At 36.6% G+C, this 15,131-nt stretch overlaps 7 protein-coding genes across 7 annotated transcripts; 4 read left to right on the forward strand and 3 right to left on the reverse strand.

Annotated features, from left to right (window-relative positions):
* The first annotated feature begins 62 nt into the window (after positions 1-62).
* On the forward strand, positions 63-1,325 carry LOC136408727 (transmembrane protein 179). The gene is made up of 4 exons (XM_066389862.1): positions 63-272; positions 334-639; positions 691-923; positions 976-1,325. The coding sequence occupies exons 1-4, from the start codon at positions 163-165 to the stop codon at positions 1,029-1,031; spliced, it is 705 nt and encodes a 234-aa protein (XP_066245959.1). The 5' UTR covers positions 63-162; the 3' UTR covers positions 1,032-1,325.
* mst (misato mitochondrial distribution and morphology regulator) lies at positions 1,287-3,332 on the reverse strand. The gene is made up of 6 exons (XM_066389849.1): positions 3,131-3,332; positions 2,641-3,078; positions 2,284-2,601; positions 1,964-2,213; positions 1,632-1,916; positions 1,287-1,528 (listed from the first exon to the last, which is right to left on the reverse strand). The coding sequence occupies exons 1-6, from the start codon at positions 3,287-3,289 to the stop codon at positions 1,329-1,331; spliced, it is 1,650 nt and encodes a 549-aa protein (XP_066245946.1). The 5' UTR covers positions 3,290-3,332; the 3' UTR covers positions 1,287-1,328.
* A 273-nt stretch (positions 3,333-3,605) lies between these two features.
* Positions 3,606-6,385, forward strand: Gle1 (nucleoporin GLE1). The gene is made up of 3 exons (XM_066389848.1): positions 3,606-5,199; positions 5,477-5,703; positions 5,755-6,385. Exons 1-3 carry the CDS (start codon positions 3,699-3,701, stop codon positions 5,887-5,889), a joined length of 1,863 nt encoding a protein of 620 aa, XP_066245945.1. The 5' UTR covers positions 3,606-3,698; the 3' UTR covers positions 5,890-6,385.
* LOC136408753 (uncharacterized) lies at positions 5,967-6,380 on the reverse strand. Its single transcript, XM_066389897.1, has one exon. It carries the CDS (start codon positions 6,378-6,380, stop codon positions 5,967-5,969), a length of 414 nt encoding a protein of 137 aa, XP_066245994.1.
* A 480-nt stretch (positions 6,386-6,865) lies between the features above and the next one.
* Positions 6,866-7,841, forward strand: LOC136408264 (5'-deoxynucleotidase HDDC2). The gene is made up of 3 exons (XM_066389141.1): positions 6,866-7,093; positions 7,146-7,346; positions 7,401-7,841. Exons 1-3 carry the CDS (start codon positions 6,976-6,978, stop codon positions 7,664-7,666), a joined length of 585 nt encoding a protein of 194 aa, XP_066245238.1. The 5' UTR covers positions 6,866-6,975; the 3' UTR covers positions 7,667-7,841.
* Positions 7,842-8,082: 241 nt separating this feature from the next.
* Edc3 (Enhancer of mRNA-decapping protein 3) lies at positions 8,083-10,843 on the reverse strand. The gene is made up of 8 exons (XM_066389140.1): positions 10,772-10,843; positions 10,435-10,646; positions 10,117-10,382; positions 9,881-10,067; positions 9,149-9,265; positions 8,913-9,095; positions 8,565-8,863; positions 8,083-8,511 (listed from the first exon to the last, which is right to left on the reverse strand). The coding sequence occupies exons 2-8, from the start codon at positions 10,584-10,586 to the stop codon at positions 8,336-8,338; spliced, it is 1,380 nt and encodes a 459-aa protein (XP_066245237.1). The 5' UTR covers positions 10,587-10,646; positions 10,772-10,843; the 3' UTR covers positions 8,083-8,335.
* Positions 10,844-11,735: 892 nt separating this feature from the next.
* LOC136408348 (armadillo repeat-containing protein 6 homolog) lies at positions 11,736-13,700 on the forward strand. Its single transcript, XM_066389276.1, has 7 exons — positions 11,736-11,890; positions 11,942-12,363; positions 12,426-12,631; positions 12,700-12,845; positions 12,895-13,014; positions 13,068-13,217; positions 13,267-13,700. Exons 1-7 carry the CDS (start codon positions 11,774-11,776, stop codon positions 13,510-13,512), a joined length of 1,407 nt encoding a protein of 468 aa, XP_066245373.1. The 5' UTR covers positions 11,736-11,773; the 3' UTR covers positions 13,513-13,700.
* The last annotated feature ends 1,431 nt before the right edge of the window (positions 13,701-15,131 follow it).

Here is a 15,131-nt window from a genome sequence, read left to right on the forward strand (position 1 = left end):
TCGGTATTCTTTCATCCGTAATTAAAATGACGTTCATTGTCAAAATCAGCTGACTCTCATGTTTTGGTGTTCTCTTAGTTGATTTTTTGATTATTTTTTTTAATAATAAAACTTAACTAAATACACTTTAATGTGGTAAATAAATGCTGTTTCTAATCAAATATGGCGTTGACAAACATTCTCCTGCTAAGCCAAATCGCCGGTCATGTAGTCGCCCTCATCCTCTCTCTGTGCATTGTCGTCCCCATGAGTCTGCAGCAAGATGACTTCAAGTGCGTAGTTCCCCCTTTTCTTTTAGTGATACTATGTCGCTATCCAATTGCACCATTACAGGGGGCACTGCTTGTTATTCTCCACTGGTTTCTGGCAAGAAACTGATGGACAGTTGGATGTAAACTGGGCCTCGCAGGGTTACTGCAATTACACCATCTTCATAGGCGTTGCGCTCTTCCTAGTGGCAATTATCCAAATATATAGGCTATCCATGTTCCTATGGAGAGGCGTTGATAGCAGCTTTCTTTCTGCTTTTATTGATGTTATAGTAGGCATATTCCTGAGTGCTGGTACAATTATTGCAGCCTGCATGATCACTTTTGGGTTCATGGCATGGTGTGAGAATATGACTCAAAGGTTTCCTTCGTGAGTATTTTACATATTTTTTTGTTAGAGAAATCATAAAATTGGGTTTAGATGTGAATTTGCCGCGGGACAGGATATTGACCACAAGGATGGGATTAACACAAAAAATTTCTATATTGAATTGGGAACTGCTCAATTTGGTGTGTGGGGTTCATTTGCTGCATGGGTGGAGCTGACCGTATGTGCTATTATTAAGCTGCTACGCTACCACCAGCTGGAGAATATCAGAGTCTCAATGTATCGAGAGAGGCAGAGGCTTATAAATGAGAAAGCAGATTCTCCAGGTAGAGTTTATATAATATTTATCAGAGTAGTTCTATAGGGAGATTTTCTTAGGGAGTTCCTTGGGAAGAGAATCAGTCACCACTCAGTCAACAGCCACTGCCGAGTGATTAGTTCGAGGTGCTCAAGGAATATTGCAATATCCCTATGTATTTATTTATGCAATAATTCATATCACTTTGTTTTTACACCATGCTGTGTATAGGTTAGTTAGTATCTTTGAAATGACTTAAATATCACTGAAACTGGCTTGCAATAATTACAATATCATTTGTGATATTGAACTTGCAATAGAAACCTTTAGATGTATTATTTTACAGTGTTTTAGGTGACCGTTACTATGAATAAATAATTGTATATTATTGTAAATCCTCATTTTTATTAGATAAAATATAAAATTTTTAGCCTTAAATTAAATAATTGTCCTCATAGTTCTCTTTGAAAGACAAAAGATCATTTAGAGACTCTTCATATTCATCTCGTTCTAAAGCAAATTGGTGAAAGCGCGTTATTTTAAGTTTTGCAGCTTCAGAATGCAGAGATTCAAACATCGCTCCAATGTCTGTTGATGAGTGAAAACCTGCTAAAACTGGGACAGAATCCACTCCTAAAAATAAACATTCCCTTACTAATAATTAAAAAAATTACAGTGGACTGTAAAGAGAGCAATTATTTAGCCAATCTACAGTGTTCAACATGATCACTCTTACTCATATTCTCAGCTCTAGGCGTCCAGTGAACATTCCCATCAGCATTAATCCATTCATCAAAGAATGTAGGAAAAGGATTTTTGGTTGGCATTCCTTTAGCCACTGTTGCCACACTGTTTATTGAGGCATAAGTGGTACACCCCAAATAAAACTCTAGCATATCTTTAATGGTTTTACATTGATAGGCAGGCATGTCCCTCTGCTTTCCTGCTTTATTTGGGGGCTTTTTGAGGCGCGCTTCTTCAATACCCCTCAACGTCAAGTGCTGCACCACCCTTTCAGTACCTATGATTGTAATGTAATATTTATGTTTTATTATTTTAAATTCGTACCTATAGAGCACCTTGGGGAGAGGCTCTTGTAAAGGGGCCCATCCCATAGATCAAGACATTCAATGAAATCTGCGTCTGCATTAAATGAGAAGGGCAGACAAAGACTTGCAACTACAGCTTTCCTACCATTGCTAGTTAAATCACAGCTTAAATCTCCTAGGGACATGTTTGAAGCTTTTAGTCTATATTTCAAGGTGGCAGTATCAAGGGCTGACGCTAGGATTGCACCTGAATGATAAGGCAATTTGTGCTAAAAACCCCATTTGTTTCAATTCACAAAATTCTCACATTTTTCTAAATATCACAAAAATTGAACTCACATTGAAATTTGTATGGTAAAATTCTCTTGGAATTCCTGGTTGCCTCCACCCATTTTGGCTGGCACATAATGGTGCAAATAAGCTACTGAAACTCACATATTTATTAAAACTCAGTAGAGTATTTATCACTCTAACTGAATCATTCATAATTGAATAAACTTGCTCTTTAGCAGTCTCGAAATCATTGTCAGGAAAATAAGCAGGAATGCTAGGGAAAACTAGCACTGACTTGTGTTCAAATTCATCATGCAGGTATTCGAGACAAGTAGCTGAAAGCCCTGCAAATGCATTGGTGCAATCTGTAAGCATATGAAAACCCTACTTTGCATTATATTTTTGCCCCTAAATAGAACTCACTTGTAAACAATCACACTCTTCTAGGTAGTTGCGGATTTTGTCAACAAAATTATCTTCAAAGCTATATTTCCATAATTCGGATCCCAACGAAAAGCTATCAAATGGAGTCTCAGGATTGCAGTGCTCATACTCATCTACAATATTAACACTCCTGGGATGTAGTCGAGGGTACAAATAATCAGACCACACTTTAACTTCACTTTCCAAGTTGTATTTTTTCTTCATCACCACCTCAGGTTTTTCCGTCATTAAATCATTTTGAAACTCATTTTTGAACTCTTTTTCCTGTTCTTTAAGCTCAACTTTTCCATCCTGCCACTGTGTCGTAACCTCAGAAGCATTCTCATGTGAATCATAAAGTTCTCCCTCCTGAGTTAAAGTCCTGAGACTGCCTTTAAGATCCACTAATAACAGTCTCGGAGTGTAAGTCACACGGCCCTATAGGTTAGTTTTCATAGCTTTTATTTAAGAGTAATATATAGGGATTTACCTGGGGGGTAAGGCCCTCCCGAAATAGAACGTCATGATCGATTTCAGAGGGTAGAGATGGGTTGTATTCAAAGCCAGCCTCTTGAATGTTCCACCAATGAGTGCCTATAAAATTGCTGTAGTGGCCGAATTGGAAAGTGAGTATTTCTCGTGTGGGCATATTTATTTGTAATGTAGGACTGGAGTTGAGTAGTTAAACAGAGTTAAATAGAATTTTTGTCAACAATAAAGTAAGGTTATCATGCATGCAGTGCCACTTTCAAGAAGACACGTTAACAATTGTCCTATAAAGAGTAAAAAGTGTAGTTCGCGAAATATGCTTTAAACTTTGACTAATTAGGTTTCACGAACAAATAGAACTAGTTAAAATGACAGATGTCAATATTTAATAGTTGGAAATTGAGGTTATAAATTACGTTGTATACTTTTTACGGACATGTTGTGTTTTGTATAAAGATCTCTTTCTTTATTTAATTTTTAAAATGTTTTATAACTTCGCTGAAAGCACAACAAATCTATAAAGAGCTCAAAATTTGCAATTTCCGATTTAGCACAAACTAACCTTAATCATGGACGAAGAATTTGACGAACCCTTGAAAAAAGCGGTATTTTGTAAGCTCCGCAAAATAGCCCCATACATTTCCGAAGTGACCATCGGCCCCGGTACCGTGCGCAAACCTAAACCCCTGCCCAGAGTTTCGCCCCCCACTTCCAGCAAAGTACCTAGAGACAAATCTATAAAGACAAGCCCCAAGGTCAAAGGAGGCTTACCAACAAGACAGCTATTAGACTTACTTGACTTAGAGCGCCAGGAGAATGCACAAAAAGCATTGAATGAGCGTCTCAACTTGTTCAAACAGTTTGAGAAAAGCCAGGAGGAAGTGGGGAAGCAGATGAGGATAAAAGAGGAACTGTCATTGATTGCAGACATGCAAAGGCAAGAAATGACAATAGTTAAAGCTAGTCAGAAATTTGATACAGGGCAGTCAGCTGCAGTTATACACATGACTCATATAAGGGAGAATGCTTTGCTGAAGATGAAGGAAAGGCAGGAGAAATTTGAAGCAGAGAAACTGAAGCTTGTTAAAGATGTAGGGGTACAAAAGATTTATACTAATATTGTGAAATTTTATAAGGCAATTAATGGTACTATTGAAACTGCCAATGGCTGTGATCCTGAGGGACATAAGTGGTGTGAATCAGTGAAATTACACAATGAGGAACTTGACAAGTTAAATGTCAAAGTGCAGCAAGTGCAAACATATCTCGGTAATGAACTAAGTGTAGATCAGCTTAATGAGCTTGCACAGGAAAGTGAAGAAATTGCCCTAAAGGCCCGAAATATTTATAGTGATTATGTGACTCAAGTGCAGAATTATATCCATCAGAAAGTGGTGGAAAAGGAATCAACTATTATCAGTCCTTCACCTCAACCTATTGTCCCTCCATCTCAAGTAGAATTGATCCCTCAAAAGGTCAATGATAATATTGGAATTAGCAAATACATTAGTTTGAAAGATCTTGAATCATACGAAGCTTTAATGAAGTTTCATTCGGACTTAAAAGTACAACTGACTCAAATTGAAACTGACCCTGCTTTCAAAACATTCAGAATTGATTTAAAGAAAGCCATAAACATTCCTGTAAACTCCATATCAGGTGTCAATTCTGAGCATCTCTTGGACAAATATCAAAGACTGCATGGTTTATTGGCAGGACAGTCGGTTAATGTTGGTGATAAACAAGTAAATGCCTCAAGACACCCTCAAGGCAGGGTCTTTTGCATGGACTTTTTAGCCAGGAAGTTTGTCATGCAGGGAGACATAATTGTGTCAAGCAGCCCTGAGTCAGCATTTAGTTATGCAACTGTGATGTTGTCTCTGTGGAATGATTTTTTAGAGTTTGGGCAATTGTTGCTTGTTTATTTTTATCAATTCTGTCCATATTTGGTGCCATACTATATTCCAAGGCAAGTGGGGGAAAGCGATCAGGAGTTTTATTCCAAGTTGGGATATCAGTATAAGGATGGGGAGATTGAGACACAGGATAAGTTTCTTAAAAGGATGAGAGGTATGGGGTAGTTAGCAGGAAAAGTTTACCTGTACCACCAAAATAAGGCCCTTACAGAATGGGTATTGTTATTTATATAATTATTATCCAACCTCATTAACTAAACATAAGTTCCTATTAAGCCACATTGCTAATTAATTCTAAATCTCATTTAAAAAAAAATTGGTTAGGTAAGTCTTTTATAACTGATCTTATTTTCTTTTCTATTGATTCTTGTGTAAGCATGCAAATATACACATATCAGATTCAAATCAACTTTATATTTTATTTATTGCAGGTATAATGAGGCTTTTTTTTGCCTTAACTCTGTCAAAACCAAAAGAAGGTCAAATGTCCCCATTTAATTTGAAACAGAGCTGGAAGTGGTTGGCCTCATTCCTAAGGCTAAATCCACAAGTAGATATCTCAGCAACAGCTTTACATGTCTTCCTTGAGACTGTTGGTTTTCAAATGAAGGCCTCTTATGGGGTAGCTTTCGAAAGGATTATACAAATCATAGCCAAAGTATATTCCCTTTTTGATTGTGTGTTGTTTAATTACACAATTTATTTTCAGACTTTTATTTCAAAATGTCATGAAGCAAAATGCTCAGGGGGAGCATTAACTCGACTAGAACTCCTTGTTAGTGAATATTTGCAAACACACAAGTTTGAACAGCCAGATGGCTATATAGAGAACCCTAAATGGTGACAATTTTATTGCTTAGATATACTGAGGAACAAGTTTTATGTAGAAATAAAATCATTTTTGAGTCTATTTTTTAACACTCAAGTGCCACTTTCACTTTTGACCACAAGTCTCTTATTATGCAAATTAAAAGCCTCCAACTCAACCCTACTAATTTTCCATTCTTCTCCTTCCTTGTCTTTCATAGCTGATATGAACACAGTCCCTGTTTGTTTAGGTCCTCTAATGGGCACTACAAAATTTGCCACATTTCCTTTGATATAGTTTTTAGACTCATCAGACACATTTATTCGACCATCCTTAATGGGTTGTCCTAACAGATGAACTGCTGCCGGATGGGTTCGGACAAGTAGCAGGGCTTCTTTGTAAAAAGAGGCTGTTTTCACATTGGATTCGATTTTCTTTTGAGCGGCGTAACCCATTATTATTGTGGCGATGCCTCCAATTGAGGCTATTTTCACCAGTTTCATGTTGGAAGTGGAAATTCTACTCATTTTTATTGGGAGAAACAGAACAAAATTGCTAAGTTTGTTTTGGTTTAAGGTTATGGCACTTTCTTTATGAAGGTCAGATTTGGGGTGAATGAAGAATGTGTAAATTATAGGTCATATTTCCGGTGTAAATAGATTGATTCATGACTACAATGTAGATAATCATTTATCCTTATGGAATTTTCTTCTTATAAACTAATTCAAAGTATACACATAACGAAACAACGATATTAATAAGAAGGTTCCCTGCATACGATATCAGTCCTGTATAAAACTAATATTTTCCATTTGCTCTACTTGATTAGTTTGACAATTCTAGTGTACTCTGCATCAGTACACCCAATATTTAAATTCTGACTTTGGCTTGAAAAGCCTTCAACAAAAGGCGCAAAAAAATTAGTTGGTTAAGGTACTTTGAGGTTGATATCTGAAGAGGATTTTTTAGATATAGAATTAAAACACTGAAGGTTTGTAATTCAATGATGTAACATTGCATGCAACAATTAATCTGTAGCGTGCCACTTACGTAGAATTTTGCGGTTATAACCACTCCCTTTCCTATTAAGATTAAAACCCACAATTTTCCCGAAATAAAACCATGGATAACCTAAACCCTGCAGAAGTGTTAAAATTCTTGAAATTTGTTAATGACCTGAAACACCAACCGCGTAGGGGCTGGATATTTTCGAAAATCCAGAACCATGAGTCGATTTCAGGTAAATAACATAAGAAAACAATCAATAAGAAAGTTAAAATAATCTTCTAAAGGACACATGTATGCAATGGCCCTGATGACTTTCCTGCTGGGAAATGACGCAAAGTTAGACCGCTTAAAGTGCCTGCAACTGGCTGTAGTCCATGATTTAGCAGAATCTATTGTGGGAGACATAACTCCTTGTGACAATATATCTGCAGATGAGAAGCACCGAAAAGAGGATGATGCCATGAAGACAATTACCAGTCATATTGGTAATTGGTATATGGGGCAAAATTAGGGAAATATGTCTTAGAGATATTTTGTAGGTGCTGCAGGGCTTTTAATATACAATTTGTATAAGGAATATGAGGCCAAAGAAACTCCTGAAGCAAAGTTTGTCAAAGACTTGGATCGGTTTGATTTGTTGTTTACTGCAGCCCAGTATGAGAAACGGGATAACACTCCCTTAAAGTGTCAAGAGTATTTTGACAATTTGCAGGGAAAATTTGAGGATCCTTTTATAAGGAAACTGGTGGCTCTGATAGAGGAAGGACGCAAACAGCTTTGTAATAGTACAGACACAAAAAAATGAAAAAAGTTTTGTTATTTTAGAGAGAATATCTATTTATTTTTTTAGCACTTTTCAGTGCCAATTTTTCAACATAAAATTACTTATGTTTATTTATTTCTAAAAGTGAAGATATATTATTAGTTAATGAGTGCTTACTTCTAATGAAAATCAGTTTTAAAAACTGTGCTTATTCCAGATATTTATTTATATTTATTACTTTACTGCCACCACTTGTTTTTGCATTTTCTGATTTTATAATAAAAAATTAGAAGCATGTTTAGTATAATTTAGGTTTTACCTGAATTTTCTGCCTTGTGAAACAAAGAGGTATTTATTTCACAAGGCGGAAAAGTATCAAATTTATTGCGGCAACTGTAGAGTTAAAAGCAAGGATGTGAAGACTTTATCACTATAGTGAAATGAAACAACACCATTCCTTTCAGGTGACAACTCTATTGCGGAAGATCATGTGTAAATAAAAATCAAACCATCCTTTTTTCAGCGCTTACAACATATTTTGCAGTGAGCATGCAAATGTCTACTTGGAAAGGTAATATAACTACGAAATAAACAATTAATAATCTCAGTAAACATAATAATATACATTTTGTAAAATCCTATCCAGGCTTAAAGTCCTCTTGTTTTCTCTCCACAATGTCGTCGTCGGGGGTGTAGACCCTACCACACGCGTCATTCGTGTGGATGCAATGAAATAGTGTTTTTAGGCCCAAAAGGGCTCTTGTACTTGATCCCCACTTCATTAAAAATATCTACTGGAACCCCTAGATTAGTCAGATATAGTTGACCATTGACGGAAGAATGGGGTAGCGGCAGTACTGGCAATAGAGAGATTTTTGGAAAAATTCCTGGAAAAATTACCTGCTTAGAGACAGGTATAATTATGGTGCAAATATCTAACCAGGAGTGCCACAAGATGGCGGATCTAAAGCTAAAACTGGAGCTTTATTTTTGTTCACCCATTCTGCTAACTGTGGGTACCCTTTAGGGGCCTCAGCGTCTGTATCAGAAAGGGCGCAAATGATCAAGTCAGTGTTGCTCGGAAGCTCTGGGACTATTGTAACAGTCCTATTCCTTGTTAACATATACAAAGACAGCTCTTTTTTTATGATCCCACTCTCTAAGGACACACAGAAGACTATAGTGCGAACCCCGTGGGAAGTTAGTTGCCGGGCAGTATTAATTCCCGCAGCCCCTTGCCTGCAACCTCACTATAAACACCGTAAAGAAAAACAAGAGAACAAATTACTTGTGAGGCCCACAGAGCACCACCACAGTGGGCAATTGGTGCATGTTATTGGGATTAAGTCGGTGCCCCCCTCCGATTAACTGAATCGCAATCTCTGCCGCAGCAGTTCCAAAGAGTTCTAGATGTTTATCGCAAGTTAGACCGGCTTTTTCGGCAGCTTCAAAGAGTCTTTTTCGTAGACTTCTATATAGGGAAAATGTGCAGTGCTTCGCGCATTAGGAGACGGAAAGACTTACTTTGAGATACAGGGAATAATCAGCCCGTCATCGGTTACGTATTCGTTAAACTCTTGTTTTGGCACGATGATTTGACGAGTAGATATCGGTTGTGAGGCGATTACATTCTCGTCATGCCTAGAATTGTTTGCATATAATTATTCTGATTATTTATTGTTAATAAGGAATTTTTTAGAGAATTTTATAAGGGGTTTATTTGATTTTCATAAAAATCAGATTTTAGGTCTTAAAAACTAAATTGGAAACCAATAGAAGAGATGCCTGCAACATTTACACTTAAACAGGACATCATCATTTTGGCAAGAATTAACAAAATATAGTTGAATCAAAACCAATATTTATGAAATAAATTTAACAAGAGACTACTACCATATATTTTTATTTAAGTGCATCCACCATTTTGTCAAGTATCAAAAGATAACAAGTTTTCTTCAAAAACTAATATTTTAAATATTTCTAAAACTAGATATAAAAGATGTATATTATGCTTTTCAATTATAGAATGCATACACAGGTCTGAATAAAGGTATTTTTATCCCGTTTTTTTACCCCTCAAAATTTTAGTGAAAACGTAATAGGAGATATTAATAGAAGGCAAATCTTGAGAGAACTACTACTCAAAAATACCCATTTACATCTAATATACATTACCTGTATTTATTCCAATTAAGCATACTGTCGGAAGAAATTATTTATCTCCTTTAAAAACCTCTAAAAACCCCTTCAACTCACCTGTACTTCTTTCTATTTTCCACATTACGAACCACATCAGGCCTCTGCGAATTGAGCTCCTCCCAAATGGCCTGTTTATCAAAAAGTGCCAAATTCTTTTCAAAATCAAAATCCCTTTTTACCCGGTGATCTAATGGGGACCCGAAACACTCTTCATCTTTCCAGCTTTTGCTCCATTGCTTGCCACCTCAAAACAACCCCACTAAACACCTTTTAAGTCCATAAGACATAACTACCTTTCTGTCCCCCTTTCCTATTAGGAGTGTTGTTTTTAAAAGATAAATTTACACTTTCTTCAAACCTTTTGCTCAAATCAATATCAATAGGTTTAGTTTTATTGAGAACCCCATTGTGGCTTTGTTGTTTTGAACCTGAGGCCTCAGAGGTACTGTGTGATCTTGCTGCACGTTTCGGAATCGGTTTTGCAATCGTAACAATGCTATGTTCCTGCTGCTCTTCAACAGTTTTTTCAATGAATTTTATATCCACAATATCAGCTGCCCTATAGCATTCTTTATAACTGGAGATTGCTGAGGGAATCAGGTGGGTTTTACCTTATCTGAACTTGCCCCTGGCAAGGAAATCCGTCGCAAAATGCTTTAGTAAGAGTAATTTTGTTCTGGTTGGCTTCGCAGATTTCCCCTTGGAAAGTGCCAAGCTCTTCGCAGCATTTAATTGATACCATAGAGCCTATCCATTGTGCCATTTTTTTACAAATGTTTATGACACAAGATCAATAGAAATCGAGCGATATCCTATTAATTGTCTGCAAAAAGGAGCACAATGAAAATAAAAATGTGGGTTAAGGAGAAATAGCTTGCGAGAGTTGAAGAGCCTTTTAACCAGTAGGAGCACGGTGGGTTAATGGGAGATTGAATGATGCCGTCTTACCTTTAATTTGTAAGGGATTAACGGCAAAAATATTTCAAAGTTTAGTAAAAAAATAGAGAAATTCTGTTACGGCCTAAGTTCAATTTCACATTTGTCAAAGGACATAATGTTGCCGTTTCGGGGAGGAGCAAAGAACCAACACTGAATTAATGGTTTACCTGATTTTGAAAGTATTTCTATATTTTGGCTATTCACGAAAGCTTAATTGACTTTGTGCTTATAGGTGCATTTATGCAAATGTAATCAATTTTAATTAATAATTCTTTTATAAACATTCGTTGTTATTAGGGTGAATGTATGACAAGTTGGAACATTTTCAACAATCTGACAACATAGCTGATTTTAATTGGGTGTCTGACAACGTTGTCATATGGACAGCATATCGTCAATTACATATTTATTTAGAAGCAAAATTAAACTCTATCATAGTTGCTTATCTTTAGCAATTACGTTAAAATTATCGATTAATTTATAAATTTTAGGTTTTGAAACAAGAAATTGAATGTTTTTATAATTGTGCTAAATATTTCTCACACATATGTCAATAGTGTTCTGTACAAATTGGTAACAGCTTTCGTGTGATTGCCAAAGATGTCGCCTGAATAGCTTTTTGATTTTTTCACGTTTCGTTACTTTTAAGAAATCTCAAATAAATTCAAGATTTTTTAATTCAAAAATGAACATAAATTCAACTCTATAAAAAAATGAGGAACACGCAGCGAATTTAATTTTTATAAAGTTTTTCCCACTGTGGCGCCAACTTGCAGTCAACAATCAAACCAAATATTTCAACGTCATCCTGACAATCGGACACTGACAGGACTGTTTTATTTATTTATAATATTTGATTGAATTGTCTTTAGAAATACTTTCTATTGTTGTAATTTATGAAATAAACCATCTGTATCACAAACCTCAAATTACTCCTCCGCGATAAAGGTTTCCCATTACTTCAATCCGCCTCTGAAAAATCACAATTTGCCAATCTATTTTCGCCCCAAAATGGTGCTAGAAATCACTCAAGAAACCTTCGATAATGCCGTTAAAGAGAACGTTGAAATCTTGGGCCTCAGGGAGGACGAAGCCCTTGACGAGGCAGTTAAGCAATTTAAAGCCCAGGTAAGTGTTCTTGTCACGACTAATGACACAGTCAAATTTACTGTGAAATAGGGAGTCGATCTCAGCAAAATCTCTGTGCAACCAATGTCAAAGCAAGAGTTTGAAAGCTTGACCACTGCAATTGGGCAGCTGGCCAGACTACAAGAGTTAAAGGGCAGCCCTGAGAGAGTTAATACCACTCTAGAACAATTGAAGAGTGAGTGTGATAAGGGACTACCACAGAAAGTAGCAGCAGGCAAAGCTGATTTATATTACATCCTTTTGAATACTTATGAAACTTTCAAAGATAAAGTCAGTAGAACCAATGTCTTGAAAGCCCTGATTGCCTTAATGACTAAACAACCAGATTTACTTGATGATAGAGGGGTGCAATTTATTATTGATAATTTAAAAGACCAGAATCAAGACCTGAGCCTGCAGTGTCTGATTTTGAAATGGACTAAAGTGTGCTGCATTTTGCATGAATTGAATAGGTATATGTTGCCATTGCTCAGATTTGAATTGCATTATTAACATAATTTTCACTATGGTTTAGACAAAAGATCTTTGACGCCCATATTTTGGATATTTTGAAAGGGTTTTTAAAAGGCAACAGTCCTGTTGAGCTGATAAGAGACACTCTATCAGTTTGCAGAGCTCTGGTGTTGGATGATGATGTACGTGTCGAGTTTGGCAAAGCTCATGAGCATGCTCGTATTATTGCCACTGAAACTTTGTGCTCCATTATGGCTTTGTTATGCAGTAAGTTTAATTCACTCCCAAAAAAAAGATTTTTATATATATTTAATTAATTTAATTTCCATATAAAGAGTTTAAAGGAGAAGAGCAGCTCAATTTTGATATAATGTTGACTCTAACAGCCCTGATGGTTAGGGCTGAGTTTTGTAAAAAAGTTGATGATGCAGGGGGCTTGGATCTCATTAAATCTGTAATGGAAAGTTTTTCTAATAGTGATGTAAGTTGAAGACTCAGTTAATGCAGAGAAAACATTTTTTTGTTCTTAGAAAATCATCAGGCAGAGCTTTAAATTAATCAAAGCCCTGGCAGGTAATGATGACTGCAAGGCCCACATGGTTAAACAGGGTTATGCAGGAGGAATTAAGGATTCCATACTCTTTAATATGGTAAGAATTAATGTACTGTACTAATATTTAAATAACAAAGATGAACTTTGCAGGAAAACCCTCAAACTGTGACTGCAGGCTTGGCAGCTATTGCAGCCCTAACACTGCGAAATCCTGATAACAGTAAAATCTTCTATGAAGCGGGAATTCCCGACGTTATCGTTAACGCAATGAAACACCACATGGCCCAAAAAGCGCTTCAAGTATGTCGCAAGAATTAAGGGTTCCATTTGTAGTACTGTGTGCTTGTAGAAAACAGGCAGCTGGGCCATAAGAAATATGGTTTCACGAAGCAAATATCAGACTAGTAAATTCCTGGAATTGGGGGTCGAAGAGGTGCTTTGTCAGGACATTCAAAAATTTAAAGATATTGAATATGATATCAAAGCGGCGCTTCGCGATTTGGGGTGCAACGTGACTTTGAAGGAGGAGTGGACAGGGAAGGGGGGCGCTTTGACCACGGGTCTGACGAGGCGCGATGATAACAAAGAGAACTGAAGCTTTAAGACTAATAAAAAAGGCTGCTTTAATCTCTGCAGCACTGGTTTACAACCAGTTGGAAATGATGCTTTAATGACTTGTTAACTATTAATTTTTTTAACCTTTTTTATACCACTTTTTAAGTAAACGATTGATCATTAAAAAAACTCAAATAGGCACGGAAGTAGTAGAAGCATGTCTTAATCAATGCCCTATGTTTACGGTTCACCCCCTCTTGGGATGTATTTTTTAATGATCACCGATTATATGAATTACACGAAAATTTAACAAATAATGATTTTTATTCAAGTTCTTTCTTATTGTCTTGCACCCATTATGCAGCGTATAATTGCCTCAAAACAGGTTCATCATATAAAAGAACTCAGGTTCTCTCCATACTCCGCATCTTATAGATTACCGAAATTTAAACGCTATAACACCCCTGGTCGTGACAAATACGAGGTGTTCTTAATTTTAAGGCCTAAAGTTACTGATAAAAACGTCAATACTGCTTATAGCATGCATGTATCCTTGTAGCCACAATTGAACCCGAATTAACCTGATTATTATTACCCTCTAGCAGAAATCTTTGACTGTCTATAATCAGACATTCAAACGTATTTACCCGCCAAAGTTGCCTTAAAAAAATAAAGGACAGAACCATTCCGTAGAAGTGACAGAAAAAGAGATACTACTACTGAACTTCGGTGGATGTGGTAATGTCTAGGGCATCACATTCAGACAGACATAAGAGGAAGCTATTGATTTGATAATGGGGCAAGAACCAAATCTCACAATTAGATTTTTTAATGGGTACTTGCACGATGAGAGAATGAACTGTTTTATTTATATGAGAAACGGGCTGACTGTCATATCCAGTCATAGAGAAACCGGTCTATAGTGGCCTTATGTTACTTCTCCCTAAACGATAATAGAGGCCAGTTTGGCACAAGGTTATTGAATATAGAAGAATTGAGGAGAAAATAAAAAAAACATTTCCATGGGGTGGAGGGGTTTAGAAAACGCCAGCACTTTAAGATTGTATTTATGATGTGATTAAAAAATCGATGTTTAGAAAGTTGAGGGGGAAAGGGAACATTTCAGCTATTATAAGGTTCAAATTGGTCCTAAAAACCAACGATAGGGCTCCTGTACCGATAGGTACGAATACATACAATATTAACGAAAAGGTCCTGGCAGGGTTGGTATGAGGGTATAGAGATCTGTTTGGAGAAAACAGAAATGCGAATTCTGAAACCTGTATGAGAACCATTAGGGAGGGGTGCAATAAAATGTTCGAAAAAATGGGATTAAAGCAGTCAAGGCGGAAACCAATGGTGGAAAGATGAGATTGCCCAAAAAAGGAAAATGAAATCGTCTGTGGTGCACGCTTACCATGGCTAGATGCATGAAAGAGCCAATGGATTGAATCACTCAGTTACATAAGCAATACAAAGCTGTAACACAAGCGCTCAACAAAAAAATAGTTAACAGCAAGGAGGTAAAATGGGGGGGGGGGTCTTGTATGAGGAGTTCAAAAGCAGAAGAAAATAATTGGAAATCAACTCAAGGAAAAGATCATGGAAGCGCAAGTTGAGAAGCATTTTCGCCAAAACCTCAATTCGGAGAGGCTAGTG

The sequence above is a fragment of the Euwallacea similis genome, chromosome 4, assembly GCF_039881205.1.
Source record: "Euwallacea similis isolate ESF13 chromosome 4, ESF131.1, whole genome shotgun sequence".
Taxonomy (NCBI): Eukaryota; Metazoa; Arthropoda; class Insecta; order Coleoptera; family Curculionidae; genus Euwallacea; species Euwallacea similis.

Coding starts and splice junctions, on each gene's coding strand:
- LOC136408727 (XM_066389862.1), top strand. CDS start 163: ATGGCGTTGACAAACATTCTCCTGCTAAGCCAAATCGCCGGTCATGTA. Junction 273..333: donor CTGCAGCAAGATGACTTCAA/GTGCGTAGTTCC, acceptor GCACCATTACAG/GGGGCACTGCTTGTTATTCT. Junction 640..690: donor ATGACTCAAAGGTTTCCTTC/GTGAGTATTTTA, acceptor AATTGGGTTTAG/ATGTGAATTTGCCGCGGGAC.
- mst (XM_066389849.1), bottom strand. CDS start 3,289: ATGCCCACACGAGAAATACTCACTTTCCAATTCGGCCACTACAGCAAT. Junction 2,602..2,640: donor AAGAGTGTGATTGTTTACAA/GTGAGTTCTATT, acceptor AATGCAAAGTAG/GGTTTTCATATGCTTACAGA. Junction 2,214..2,283: donor TTTACCATACAAATTTCAAT/GTGAGTTCAATT, acceptor TGGGGTTTTTAG/CACAAATTGCCTTATCATTC.
- Gle1 (XM_066389848.1), top strand. CDS start 3,699: ATGGACGAAGAATTTGACGAACCCTTGAAAAAAGCGGTATTTTGTAAG. Junction 5,200..5,476: donor GTTTCTTAAAAGGATGAGAG/GTATGGGGTAGT, acceptor TATTTATTGCAG/GTATAATGAGGCTTTTTTTT. Junction 5,704..5,754: donor TTATACAAATCATAGCCAAA/GTATATTCCCTT, acceptor ATTTATTTTCAG/ACTTTTATTTCAAAATGTCA.
- LOC136408753 (XM_066389897.1), bottom strand. CDS start 6,380: ATGAGTAGAATTTCCACTTCCAACATGAAACTGGTGAAAATAGCCTCA.
- LOC136408264 (XM_066389141.1), top strand. CDS start 6,976: ATGGATAACCTAAACCCTGCAGAAGTGTTAAAATTCTTGAAATTTGTT. Junction 7,094..7,145: donor GAACCATGAGTCGATTTCAG/GTAAATAACATA, acceptor AATCTTCTAAAG/GACACATGTATGCAATGGCC. Junction 7,347..7,400: donor GACAATTACCAGTCATATTG/GTAATTGGTATA, acceptor GATATTTTGTAG/GTGCTGCAGGGCTTTTAATA.
- Edc3 (XM_066389140.1), bottom strand. CDS start 10,586: ATGGCACAATGGATAGGCTCTATGGTATCAATTAAATGCTGCGAAGAG. Junction 9,096..9,148: donor ATTATTCCCTGTATCTCAAA/GTAAGTCTTTCC, acceptor TTCCCTATATAG/AAGTCTACGAAAAAGACTCT. Junction 8,864..8,912: donor GTGCTCTGTGGGCCTCACAA/GTAATTTGTTCT, acceptor GTGAGGTTGCAG/GCAAGGGGCTGCGGGAATTA.
- LOC136408348 (XM_066389276.1), top strand. CDS start 11,774: ATGGTGCTAGAAATCACTCAAGAAACCTTCGATAATGCCGTTAAAGAG. Junction 12,632..12,699: donor CATTATGGCTTTGTTATGCA/GTAAGTTTAATT, acceptor TTCCATATAAAG/AGTTTAAAGGAGAAGAGCAG. Junction 13,218..13,266: donor TGGCCCAAAAAGCGCTTCAA/GTATGTCGCAAG, acceptor GTGTGCTTGTAG/AAAACAGGCAGCTGGGCCAT.